This window comes from Fusarium musae, chromosome 3 (assembly GCF_019915245.1).
Source record: "Fusarium musae strain F31 chromosome 3, whole genome shotgun sequence".
NCBI classification, from domain to species: Eukaryota; Fungi; Ascomycota; class Sordariomycetes; order Hypocreales; family Nectriaceae; genus Fusarium; species Fusarium musae.
This window is the reverse complement of record NC_058389.1, coordinates 1,507,850-1,522,529: the sequence shown is the minus strand read 5'-3', so window position 1 is coordinate 1,522,529 and position 14,680 is coordinate 1,507,850. Positions and strand designations below refer to the sequence as shown.

Below are 14,680 nucleotides of genomic sequence, written 5' to 3'. Positions count from 1 at the left end.
CTAGCGCACGGACTCCCTAAAGCTTCAGTGAACGTACGTCTCATATTCTGATAATAAATGCGACTTCATTACTCTTTGCCATATAAATTTTGCGACACTCACAAGGCTGCGCAAGAAGCAGCGCAAGACACACCATGAATAAAATACGCGCAATCCAGGCGCTGAATAAGAAAGAGATAGAAAATGGAATGTAAGTAGTTGACTTCCTCTTCAGCATTTCCAGAACCCCTGCTAACAGATATGCTCAGTACTCCAGAAGCTTCCTGGCATACAGACTATCGAGACACTGCCTATGTCTACTTTGGCGGTCTTCCTTACGAATTATCCGAAGGCGATGTAATAGCGATTTTCTCACAATTTGGGGAGCCCGTATTCTTAAAGCTGGCTCGTGACAAGGAGACTGGCAAGTCGAAGGGCTTTGGTTGGCTCAAGTATGAGGACCAGAGAAGTACCGACTTAGCAGTTGACAACCTTGGCGGAGCAGATATTGGTGGTCGCCTGATCAGTGTCGACCATGCGCGATACAAAACGCGGGATGATGAAGACCCCGAAGAGTTCAAGGTCGGCTGGGAGGACATGCTCAGGCGAGAGGGACAAGCACTATCAGAAGATGAGAGTAGCGAGGAGGAAGTGAAGCGGCCGATGCTACCAGAAGAGCGAGAACTCGCGCTTCTGATCCAGGATCATGATGACGACGATCCCATGAAGGGCTTCTTAATCGAAGAGAAGAAGAAGGAAGTTGAAGAGGCGCGGCGCAAAACAGAAAAGAAGGATCGAAAACACAAACACAGACATCATCGGTCACATAGATCGAGGAGGGATGGAAGCGAAGAAGACCGCAACCGTAGATCAAGACGAGATGAGACTCCCAAAGGCAAAGAGGACCGACATCGTGATAAGGATTCCCGACGACACAGAGATGACGACCAAGACCGAGAAAGGAGACGCGATAGGGACAGCGATAGGCGAAGGGAGAGAAAAGACGATGATGAAGACCGACATCGCGACCGAGATCGGAGGAGAGACCGCGGTCGAGAGCACAGAAGGCATAGGGACGACGCCCATGACGAGTCACGACACAAACGACGCAGGGAAGAAGACCAGGAGGAGAAAACATCAAGGAGAAGGAGCAGAAGTCGGTCGCCACGAAGGCACGATGATTAAAGCACATTATACTGTAAAACAATATTTCACTCGGTCTAAAGTAGCGCTACTTATCCTGAACCCCTCAAACGCCCATTCCAAGTTTGCCCAGCATTAAGAATCGTATCCCTTGTGATCATTAGCTTGCCTTGTAGCGTGGCCTCACTTGGCTCATGTGTTGCCCAAATAACGCTTCCAGCCTTCCCTTACGCAGTGTCGCTTTCCATCCTCACCATCAACAATAATGAACTTCTCCCATCGTGCATCATGCCCCGCACCTATAACAACAAGACTGTCATCTCCGATCCAGCCAATGACGCCCTTTGGTGGCCGTGATGTTCCTAGAACTGTGCTCTCCGAGAAAGAAATGCCCCCTATAGCAGCTTCATCACCAGCCTCAAAAGGTGCTGAGCTGAAAGAGTAAACATCAGAAAAGACTCGAGGCATCAGTGGAATCTTGCTAAGGATACCCCACTTCCCAGTGCCGTCACCTGGGTCTGATCCAGAAGCGCCGAGCTGTTGACTTCGGCTCATTCCTGGCTTTCGTGGATGCGGTACGTCGAAGATGTGAAGGGTGGACTTGTCAGAGGTACAGGCAAGCATCGTGCCACAAGGTGAGAAGGCAAGAGAAAAGATAGTCGCAGGATCGATACCACGTCTGAGTTCAGCAAGTTTTGCACAGTTGCTTGTAGCGTAAACACGGATGAGTGTACCAGTTTCGCTGGCGCTGGCTAGAAGTTCGCCATCTGGGCTTAATGCGATGGCCTTGAGGGCTGAAGAGTGGGCCGGGATGATGCTGACATTCCCGGTCGCCAACTCGATGAGTTGTATCTGTCCAGCAGTTCGGCCGGGGAAGGCAAGCTTCTTCTCAGAAAGACAGCAGAGACCGAGGAGATTGTCTGCAGTTTCATAGACATGCAGTAAATCTGGAGGTTTGGCGAACGAGTAGACGCGCACGCTATTCTGTAGGACAACAGCGATGCGCTCCCTACCCAGTTGGACGCCACGAATTGCCGTCAATGCTGTGATTTCCAAGGCAACTTTACCCTTCATATCGTCCCATATTATAGCCTATTTCCGGTAAGCGAAGAGCTCGACAGCTGACCATGATAGCTTACCTTGTTCATGGCAAACTTGGGTGACCTTCCGCCACCAACAAGAGCAAGGTAGTTGGTTGTTCCCATCATTTGAACGAGGCCGATGCCAGCGTTGAAATCTATGAGGCTGTAAGCATGTGCGTGTATAAACTTTATATGATGGACATACCTCTTGAAGCCTTGAGAAGACATGATTTTGTGTGGAAGACTGAGCCGAGTGTTAGTGAAGGGAAGCACATAGTACTGTAGAAGTTGACTTACTGCAGATACCTGAACCCAAGCCTACAGAAAAGCAGCTTGCATCGTTATTGAAGGACACTGAAAGTACAGCCTCAGTGCTCGAAGCCTCGATCGGTGGCCGTACATTCATCGTGAATGAGTTGTTGATATGTACAAGTTCAGTCTAGGCCTACAGTACGGATCTAGTGTTTCCGGTGCGAGAGCTGAGAGGGGTAAGTCAAAGCTGAGGTGAACGTGATAGTTGATGATGATGTCGAGAAACAAGTTTCGAGCAATAATGATTGGCTGATGAAGTTTATCAGGGAATGTTACCATGAGATGAATAACATCTCGAAGGCTCCGAAACCTTATGTGCTTATTATGTAGGTTTATTTGATGCCGCTTATAGATCCACCACTGATGAGTGAGCCTGCCTGTACTTGCGTGACGGAGGCTTAGTTTAGGCTGCGTAGAGGCTTTATGAGAGACAAGTTTGTGTTATAAATCTATGAATGAACAGGAAATTCCACAATAACAACGGTTATAACGTGTCTTGTATCCAAAAACGGGAGCACAGACAAAAGGGAGCGTTTGATGTTCAACTCTTGTTTGTCTACTATGTCTCATCCACTGGACAACTTGAACCGCGTCACGGTACCTAACAGCCACAGTCCTGATATTCAGCCACTGATACTAACAATGGATTGTGGCGCAACTAAGAACAGATTCTTTAAAGACTTGGCTTTAAGTTAAGGGAGGGATATAAATCATATAACCCAAGTATTAATTAGCTATATTTACCTTTAATTTATATTCCTTATATTACTTTATATTACCTTATAACTTAATTTAATCTATTACTAACTTACTAAGCTAGCTTTAGCTTACTAATATTTATAGTTTTTCTTTTAATACTAAAACCTTTATTTTATAATTTACTTTTTTACTTCTCTTTTCCTTTTTATTTCCTTTCTTTTACCTTATAATAGCTTTTAATTCTTATAATATAATATTTATATTATTAATTTAATTACTTTAACTATATATTTTAATTTTATAAACTATACCTAGTATTAGCTATTACTACTACTTAATTTAATAGCTATAATAAAGGCCTATTACTTTATTAATAAATCTTAATCTTATTTTAAGTAATTAGCTAGGTCTTTTAAGGCCTTTAATTTACTTATAATAGTTAGTATAATAGATATATTTTATATATTTAAGAGCCTTATAATATAATTAAAGATTATAAGATTAACTTATTATATTAGTATTAATTTATTAATATATAATAAGTCTTTATTTATAATATTTAAATATTAAAGAAAAGTATATAAATTAAAGATATTATTAATATTAAGATTATTAATATTAATTAGATTACTATTTATATAAGTATTAATTATTAAGGGCTTAAGCTTTAGCCTAAGCTTTTATAAGATTAAGTAATTTCTAGATTTAAGATAAATCTAAGCTAGAATTAAAAGTATTTAAAGGAATTTCTTAAAAGAAATTCCTTTTTTTTCCTTTTTTTTTTTCTTTAAGTCTAATAATATATTTATATTAATATCCTCTAATTATAGCTAAAAAGCTAATTTATAATAATTATTAAACTTTCTATAGCTTAAGATAGTAATAAACTTACTAGCTACTACTTATAATATAAAACCCTTAAAATATAAAATTAATAATATAATAAAAAAATAGTAAATAGTATAGCTTATATAAGGTATAGCTTAATAATAACCTAGAAAACCTATAGCCTTATAGGTAATAAAAGTCCTTTAAAGTATCTAGGTTTAATAGGCCTAAATATAAACCTAGTTTTAAAATAACTTTAATACCTTTTAAAACTACCTTATTAAATAGATCTAAAAGTAATTTAATATTAAAATAGTATTACTATAGCCTTTAAGTATTTAAGCTATATTCTAGCTAACCTTAGCCCTAAATATAGTAAAAGCTAGGCTAAAGTTAGTATATTAATAATAACTACTAACTATCTTTAAGTTTAATAGTAATAAGATTATATAGCTATCTTAAAAAATAGTAATAGAATATATACTAATTACTTAAATAGTAGAAATTAAAAATAATAAAAATATATAAATATATATCTTTATAAACCTAGAAAGTAAAGTACTTTATATAATTAAGTTATTTTTTAAAATAGGAAAATAAAAAGGCTTTAATTTTATTATATTTTTAGTTTATTTAAAAAGTATATATAAAAACTAATATAAGCAAGAGATTATATAAATTAAATTAAAATAGATTTATTAATATAATAATAAGCTATTTATAAAATTTTTTATTTATTTTAGCTAAAAGCTAGTAATAGTAAAAAGCCTTAATTAAAATAGTAATATAAAGTTAATTTACCTTTAATATATATTAAATTATATTATATAAAATTATAATATTAGCTATAGTATTTTCTAAAATAACTTTAAAGTAATTATTAAGTATTACTATAGTATTACTATAAATATTAAGTTATAATAGCTAAAGAAAAAGTTTTATAAATCTAGTATATATATTATATTTATTTTACTTTTAATAAAAAATAATAAAAGTAACTTTTTAATAACTAATATTAATATAACTTTAGTTTAATAAGATATATTTAGAGGTTAGGTAAAGCTAACCTAGGTCTAGGCCTAGAGGTAATAAAAAGCTTAATAGGTTTTAGTAAATATTTTTAAAAATTAGAGATAAAAGTAATAATATTTTTACTATAGTAATATAACTTATTAAGTATAAGACTATTATCTTAACTGCTTTTTATAACTTTAGTAAATAGATAGATATATCTATAATATAGTAATAAGTAAAGGAAATAATAAGTTAAGTAAAAAGATATTAGGCTTAAAAAACTAATTATTTTTATAAAAAGTCTTATATAAAAGCTAGAGGTAAGATATAAAGAACTTATATATATTTATATAATAATAGCTAAAGAAAACTAATAAGAAATTAATAAAATAATAAATAGATTACTTTTATTAATACTAGTCTTATTTAACTTATTAAAGTTTTTTAATATATAAATTAATATAAGTTATAATTACTATAAAGTAATTAATAAGTATATAATATAATACTTAAAAATAGAAATTATAAACTTATTAAAAAGATAAGAAGTTAAGATAGTAATAAAAGTAATTAAAAAAAGGTAAACTTTTAAAAAGTTAATTACTTTTATAATATAAGTTACTTAAAGAACTATTAATATAAATAAGTAAACTTAAGTATTTATTAACTATATTTTTTCTTAATTTATATTTTTTATACTGCTTTATATTACTTTATAACTTAATTTAATCTATTACTAACCTATTAAGCTAGCTTAAGCCTGCTAATATTTATAGTTTTTCCTTTAATACTAAAACCTTTATTTCCTAATTTACCTTTTTACCTCTTACTTCCCTTCCTTTATACTATAATAGCCTTTAATTCCTATAATATAATATTTATATCTATAATTTAACTACTATAATTATATATCTTAACTCTATAAACTATAGCTAATATTAATTATTACTATTACTTAATATAATACTATTAATAAAAGCCTGCTATTACCTTAATAAGTATTAACCCTATTTTAGGTAATTTATTAAGTCCTTTAATATATATATTTAATCTATAATATAGTTATTAAAGGCTTTATTTTTAGCTCTATTTTTATTAATATTAAGTAATTATACTTAATAGCTAAAAATTATAAAATTAATTTACTATATTATTAATAGTTTATTAATATATAGTAAGTATTTTCTTATAATTTTATAATACTTTAAGAAAGATTAAAGGATTAGTATTTTTTTTTTTTTTTTTTTTTAGTTACTATTAGCCTTATTCAGGGCTATCGAGCTTTTAACTTTTTATATAATGGCTTAAACAGTGAGGCCCCTATAGTAGGCTAGAATCACAGAGCTCAAAATCAGTTAAGGTTTATCTGCCTTAAGTGGCGCAACTGCTGCCTTGACTAAGCAGCATAAGTACGGCGAAAGTCAAATTGACCTCCATTAATTGAATGCACGTGCCTAGGCACGTGACCAACCGCCCTTGCGTCTGAACTGCAGATAAAGTGAAATCAATGATGAAACAGTAGTTAAACTAGGGAAAGGATTAGTATAGTATTAAGCTTAAGGCTATAGATTTTAATTAAAAAGCTAGATATATAGGTATTAACTGCTTTCATTAAATAGTTATAGCTATTATTAATATTAATTATATAGTATTATATCTTATACTAGTTTTTATAATCTTTAATTTATTTAGAATTAGGCCTTTAAAGTTAAAGCCTTAGTATTAATTACCTTAATTAGGTAATAATAAAGAAAGCATTTAGCTTACTAAAGCTAGGGGAAATATCTTTTTATATTTATAAATTAAGGCTACTTATTTAATTAAATTATAAAGTTAAAAGCAATAGTGCTATATAACCTTAAGACTTACTTTTAAAGTTATTATATTTTTTTAGTATTATATATAATACCTTATATATAATATATTAAAAAATAAGTATTATATTATATTATTTTTATTATAAGACCTTATTAGCTATACTTTATATATTATTATAAAGATATTTTTACTTTTTAATAAATAAGTAAAGAAACTAGGCTATATTTTATATTATCCTAGGCTTAATAAAGAATATAATTTTTAAGTTACTATAAATAATATACTATAATATATATATTTATATAAGTAGGAAAAAGATAGTAATTAAAATAATAGGCAGGCTTATTATAAGTAATAATAGGTAAGTAATATTAAAAAATATAATAATAGTAATAATTAGCTTAATATTTACTAATATAATATAATACTAAGTATAAAAAGGGGATATATAAAATATACTAGTAATTACTAGCTTTAAAGAAATTACTTATATTTTAAAAATCTAAGCCTTTTAAAAAAGAAGGCTAGGCTTTAGGCTAAATAAAGACTAATCTAAACTATTATTAAAGCTTAATAATTTTTAAAATCTCTTTAATCTAGCTAAAGTATCCTTACTTCCTTTTTATTAAAGGAAATTAAATTACTATATTAAGCTAAAATAAGGCCTAGATAGGTCTAAACTAGAGCTTTTATAAAGACTACTTTATAATATATTATAAAACTATTTACTAAAAGTAAAATACTAAGTTATTAACTTAATAAATAAAAGCTAGATTTATATTAGCTTTTTATTTATAGTAATACTAGTACTTTTAATAAAAAAACCTAGGGAAAGGTAATATTTTTATATAAACTATAAAGCTTTAAATAAAATAATTTAATAAAACTACTATTTACTCCTTTTAATTAAAAAGATATTAAAGTTACTAGCTAAAGCTTAATAGCTAATAAAACTAAATATATAAGTAGCTTTTTATAAGATATAGATTATAAAAAGTAAAGAGTACTTTATAATATTTTATATCTAGTTTAGGCTTTTTAAGTAATTAGTAATACTATTTAAGTTAGTAAGTACTTTAATAACTTTTTAGTAATATATAAATAAAGCCTTAAGCTAATCTTTAAGTAATTATATAATAGTATACTTAAATAATATTTTAGTTTACTTTAAGGAATTTAAAAGTAATTATATAAAGAAAGTAAAAGAAATACTATATAAGCTATAAGTAGTTAAGTTAAATCTTAACTTTAAAAAATATAAGTTTATAATAAATAAAATAAAATACTTAAAGTATATTATAAAAGCTAAAATCTTTATTTAATTAAACTTAAAAAAAGTAAAGGTAATTTAACTATAGGAACTCCTAATATAATTAAAAGGAGTTAGGAATTTCTTAAGGTTTATTAACTTTTATTATAATTTTATTAAAGACTTTACTAGGCTAGCTATTTTCTTTAATTACTTAATAAAAAAAGGAGTCCTTTTTTAATAAAAGTTAGACTAGTTTATAACTTTTAATAAATTAAAAAAGCTTTTTATAATAAGTCTTATTTTAATATAATAAAGGCTAGATAGGAAAATTATAGTAAAAGCTAATAGCTTTAAAGAGGCTTTAAGGGGCTATTTATTATAAGAAAATAAAAAAGATATCTTATATTTAATTATATATTACTTAATACTATTAAGCTTAGTATAGTAAAATTATATAATTTATAATAAAGAGCTATTAGTAGTAATTAGCTACTTTAAAGTATAATTAGTAAAACTATAAGAAGTCTAAAGGCTATTTATAATCTTAATAGATTATAAAAATTTTAAATACTTTATAATAATATAAAAGATCTTAAAATAATAAGTATAATAAGTAAACTTACTATTTTACTATAACTATAAGCTTTATTACTAACTAGGAAAAAAAGCCTTTTAATTTAATATACTATTTTAATAAAATTAGAATTACTAAAAGGTAGTAAAATAAGTTAATTAAGTTATAAGACTTATAAAGATATTACTAATAGTAATATACTTATTAAGAAACTTTAGTCTAGACCTAGCTAAAATATAAGCTAATAAAAAAGGAATTCTAGTTAAAACTTTACTTAAAGGACTTAAAAACTCTATTTTAGACCTAGCTAGAATATAAATTAATAAAAAGGAAACTCTAGTTAAGATCTTATTAAAAAGAAAAAAGATTTTTATAAATATAATACTATAAAAGCTTTAAAATTAAGTAATATAAAACTTAAGTTTATATATTACTTAGCTAAATATTATATTAAAAAAAGAATAGTATTTTTTTAAAAAAGTAAAAATAAAAAAATAAGTTTAAGATTATAATATTAGTAAGTAAAAAGTATTATTATATAAAAACTAAATTTAATTACTTATATAAAAACTATTAATTACTATAATTATTTAGTAAGTCTATAAGTTATTTATATAAAACTACTTAAAAAGAAATAGTACTTTTTAAGCTTTATATAAGGATTACTATTAAGATAGTATATTTTAAAATATATATAGATTTTATAAGAACTATTATTATAATAATACCTATAAAAGTAAATAGTAATATTAAAGCTTTTTATAGTAGCTACTTATTTTAAATAAGTATTAGTTAATATTATTAATTAATTTTATAATTAAATTACTAGCTTAAATTAAAGCTAACTTTACTTTTTTTATAGTTATTATTAATAGATTATTAAAGCTAATCTAGCTTAAAGTAATAATAACTATATTAGCTAAAGTATATACTTAAAGGTTTTAGGATTATTAATAAAAGTTTTATAGATTTTTTAAAAATATAATTTTAAATAAAGGCTTAAATTAGCTAAGTAAGTTTTAAAAAATACTTTATAAACTTATAAGTATATAATAGTGCTTTTTTATAATATATTATCTTTAAATTAATAAAAAAATAAAATAAGTAAATTAGAAAGTATAGTTAATATTATAACTCCTTATAGCCTTTTACTAATTTAATTAGCTTACTTACTTAGCTATAATATAAGTATTACTTAATAATAGGGTTTTATTAATAATTAGGTTTAGCTTAAATTACTTACTTTATAAATATAAAATAAAAGCTATTTAATATATTAATAAATATACTAAAAGTAAGATATTAAGTAAAAGGAAAGTAATATAGTTTATAATATAACTTTAAGAAAGGCTAGAGATAGTATAAGCTATATATACTTATATTTAATAATAATACTAAAAGGTATATAATAAAAGATAATAGTTAGTAAAATAGTTTAAAGTTAGTAATATAATATAATTAGACTTATAAAACTTTAAAATAAATAGATTTTATAAGAAACTAAATTAAGTTATAATAAAATATAAAGTTAAGAAAGTCTTATTTTTATTAATAATTAAATTAAATACCTTTTAAAGTATTTATAATATTTTTTATATTAACTTTATAAAAAGAGTAATAAAAGACTTTTTTTTATTTTAATTATTATAAAAAACTAGACTTAAATTAAAGTTAATACTATAAGAAAATAATTAAAAATTAATAAAAGAATATATAATAAAAAAAGTATTAGTAATAAAAAATATAAAAAAGGTAAAAGGAAATAAAAATATACTTATTAAGTAAAAAAAGTAGCTAATTTTTATTTAAAAACTGCTAGAAAATATAATAAATACTAAAGTACTTATAAAATATAAAAAAAGATAAAAAGACTTAATAGTATATAATAGGCTATAATAAGTATAATAATAATAATAAAAAGAACTATATATTATAAAACCTAAGTGTTAATTAGCTATATTTACCTTTAATTTATATTCTTTATACTGCTTTATATTACCTTATAACTTAATTTAATTTATTATTAACCTACTAAGCTAGCTTTAGCCTGCTAATATTTATAGTTTTTCTCCTAATATTAAAACCTTTATTTTATAATTTACCTTTTTATTTCTTTTTTCCCTTTTATTTCCTTTCCTTTACCTTATAATAGCTCTTAATTTCTATAATATAATATTTATACTATTAATTTAATTACTTTAACTATATATTTTAACTCTATAAACTATACCTAGTATTAGCTATTACTACTACCTAATCTAATAGCTATAATAAAGGCCTATTACTCTATTAATAGGTCCTAATCTTACTTTAAGTAATTAGCTAGGTCTTTTAAGGCCTTTAATTTACTTATAATAGTTAATATAATAAATATATTTTATATATCTAGGAGCCTTATAGTATAATTAAAGATTATAAGATTAACTTATTATATTAGTATTAATTTATTAATATATAGTAGGTTTTTACTTATAATATTTAAATATTAAAGGAAGGTATATAAATTAGGAATATTATTAATATTAAGATTATTAATATTAGTTAAATTACTATTTATATAGGTATTAACTACTATAATAAGATAGTTATAGCTATTAATACTAATTATATAATATAGTATCTTTAAATAGTCTTTATAGTTTCTAGCTTATTTAGAATTAGGCTTTTAGAGTTAGAGCCTTAATATTAATTGCTTTAACTAGGTAATAATAAAGAAGGCCTTTAGCTTACTAAGGTTAGGGAAAATATCTTTTTATATTTATAAATTAAGGCTATTTATTTAGTTAGATTATAAGGTTAAAGGTAATACTATATAACCTTAAGACTTACTTTTAAAGTTATTATGTTTTTTAGCGTTATATATAATGCCTTATATATAATATATTAAAAAATAAGTATTATATTATATTATTTTTATTATAAGACCTTATTAGCTATATCTTGTGTATTACTATAGAGATATTTTATCTTTTTAATATACTATAAAAACTTAAGCTAGATTTAGCTTAAATCTAGCTTTTACTTACTTAAAATATAAAAAAACTTAAGTTAAAATACCTTTAAGTATTAATACTAGTATTTTCTTTATTATTAAGATCTTTACTAGCTTTATCTTTATTACTACTAAAATCCTTACTAGCTTTATCTTTATTATTATTAAAATCCTTACTATTTTTATTATTATTACTATTAAGATCCTTATTACTATTATTATAGTTACTACTAATATAAATACTAAAACTATAAAAATAGTAATATTTATTATAGTATATAAGAGAAAAAAGAAAGTTAAAAAACCTTTTAAACTCCTTAGACCTTTTTAAGATCTTAACTTAGACTTAAAGGAAAGAGACTATACCTAAAAAGAAGAAATATTAAAAAATAATAAAAAAAAAAGGAAATTAAAACTTACTATAATATTATTTAAAAAGACTCTTTAAAATACTACTATAATAGTATTAGTCTAAAAAAGCTAAAAAGTAATTAAAAGTATAAGTTAAGGTATAAACTAAAGTAAGTATATTTTTAAAATTAATAATAGTTTCTATAAGGGCCTAAGTATTACTTACTTAAGCCTTTAGGGCTTAATAAGTAGCTTAAGAATCCTTTTATATATTTAAAAAAAGCTATATATTAATAATAATAGGCCTAAAGCTAGCTAAAGTACTACTTAAATTAAAGAAAGTAAGAAAAAAAGGGCTATTATTAAATTAAAGTTATATAAAATAAATAAAAGTAATAATAGACCTAGGTATATATAAAGGATTATTATAAATATATATAGCTTAGCTTAAGGTTTAGAAATTATAATTTATATTAAAGAAATAGTAAAGCTATTAAGTAAAGCTTATAAAATAACCTTAAAACTTAAGCTTCTTATAACCTTTCTTAGTAAAAGAGCTATATTAAGTAGTAATATATATATTTAAAGTTAGCTTCTTATTAATAATATAAGTATAGTTCTTAATAATACTTTAAATCTCTTAAAAAAGCTAGTATAAACCTAGGTTTATTATAAATAAATTATTATACTATATATAACTAAACTTAACTTTAATATATAAAATATAAGTAAAGTATTTATTAAAGATATAATTAATAATATAGCTATAGTTTAATAAATAATTAATATATTACTTATATAAAAATAAAATAACTAAAAAGAGTATAAAGTCTTTATTTTTAAAATCCCTTTTATAAAAGTAATAACTAATAGCTTAAAAGCTAAAAAAAAAGCATTAAAGCTTTTTATTACCTTTATTACTTAAAAGAGTAATAGTAATAGCTATAATAAAAAACCTAAAATAAGAAATAAAGTATTTATAAAAAGTATAAAGCTATAATTAAGATTAATAAAGGCTAGGATATAGCCTAAATATAGCCTAAATTAAAATAAACTTTAAAAAATAAAAGATCTTAAAAAAAAAGGTATATAAAATAAAAAATAAAGCTTTTTATAAGGATTATTAGTAAAATAAAAAAAAAGAGAAATAAGTAAAAATAGGTAATATACTAAACTTATAATATTATAACTTAAAAAAAAAAAAATAAATAAAATTAAATAAAAAACCTAAATTATTATAAGTAAGGAAAACTATAGGTATTAATTAAATAATAAGTAAAACTCTCTTTATATATAATATAATAAATAAATAAGTTTAAGAAAATAAGTATCTAGCTTATACCTAGATTTAAATTAAAATTAAAAAAGTCTTATTTTTTTTTTTTTTTTTTTTTTAGTTACTATTAGCCTTATTTAAGGCTATTAAGCTTTTAACTTTTTATATAATAGCTTAAATAGTAAGGCCCCTATAGTAAGCTAGAATTATAAAAGTTAATATTAGTTAAGGTTTATCTGCCTTAAGTAATATAATTACTACCTTAACTAAGCAGTATAAGTACTACCTACAGGTCCTTTAGTAGCTATATTAACCTTCTTCTTTTACCCTTACTAAAAGAATACTAGGCCTAGTATACCTATTATAAAGTATATTCACTAACCTAACTTTCCCTATTAATTACAGTTACTAATATTAATTATAGCTATTAATAGGATATTATATAAGAGCCTAAAGCCTAATTAAGGCTATTATATAACTAACTATAACTTTATTACTATAATTAAATTAGTACTAGGCTAAGCTAATAGTAAAGATTACTATAAGCTTTATATAATAGCTATAGCTATTAAAAAGAACTTCTTATCTAAAAGCCTATCTAGCCTAGTTAAGATAGCTATTTTTAACTATACTTTAATTAACTTAATTAATTATATAGATCTAGCTTATCTAGGTTATCTTATTTATTTAGTTTAGCTAGCTAGGGAGCTAGCTAGATTAAATAAGCTAGAAAAGGCTATAAAAAAAAGCCTGCCTTTTAATATAAAAAAAGTAGCTTTCTTTACTATATTAATAAATCTAAACTTAGCTTTATATAAAAAGTGGCTTAAGAATATAATTATTAAGGCCGATTATCTATACTATATCTTCCTAATTATATAAAATTAAAGCATATCTGTAAATAGAGTTCTAGGGTAAAGGCAGGGTAATAGCAGGGTTTAAAGGTTTAAAGGAAGAAGGTTAACTTTTATATAAGTTAGTTAGCAGAAGTTAAATTAACCTAAAGTCAATAATAACTCTATTAATTAATTATATATGCCTAGGTATATGACTAATTGCCCTTATATCTAAGAATAGATAATGTAAAATTAATAATAAAACAGTAGTTTAAACTAGGGAAGAAAGTCTTATAAGGTATTTTATATAGATCTAGATTAGAATTTTAATTTCTTTAAAAAGTATTAAATAAACTATAAGAAAGAGGAAGAAGGTATATTAAAAGCTTAGGCTTTAGCTTAAGCCTTTATAAAATTAAGTAACCTCTAGATCTAGGATAGATCTAGGCTAGAATTAAGAGTATTTAAAGGAATTTCTTAAAAAAAATTCCTTTTTCTTTCTTTTTTCCTTTTTTTAAGTCTAA

The 14,680-nt window shown here is 24.6% G+C and overlaps 2 protein-coding genes across 2 annotated transcripts; one reads left to right on the top strand and one right to left on the bottom strand.

Annotated features, from left to right (window-relative positions):
• Window positions 1-240: 240 nt before the first annotated feature.
• Window positions 241-1,164, top strand: J7337_003947 (uncharacterized protein; the record flags this gene model as incomplete). Its single annotated transcript, XM_044821653.1, has 1 exon — window positions 241-1,164. The coding sequence occupies one exon, from the start codon at window positions 241-243 to the stop codon at window positions 1,162-1,164; it is 924 nt and encodes a 307-aa protein (XP_044682986.1).
• Window positions 1,165-1,314: 150 nt separating this feature from the next.
• HSV2 (Phosphatidylinositol 3,5-bisphosphate-binding protein) lies at window positions 1,315-2,610 on the bottom strand (the record flags this gene model as incomplete). The annotated part of the gene is made up of 4 exons (XM_044821652.1): window positions 1,315-2,214; window positions 2,262-2,359; window positions 2,410-2,448; window positions 2,502-2,610. 4 exons carry the CDS (start codon window positions 2,608-2,610, stop codon window positions 1,315-1,317), a joined length of 1,146 nt encoding a protein of 381 aa, XP_044682985.1.
• Window positions 2,611-14,680: the final 12,070 nt, after the last annotated feature.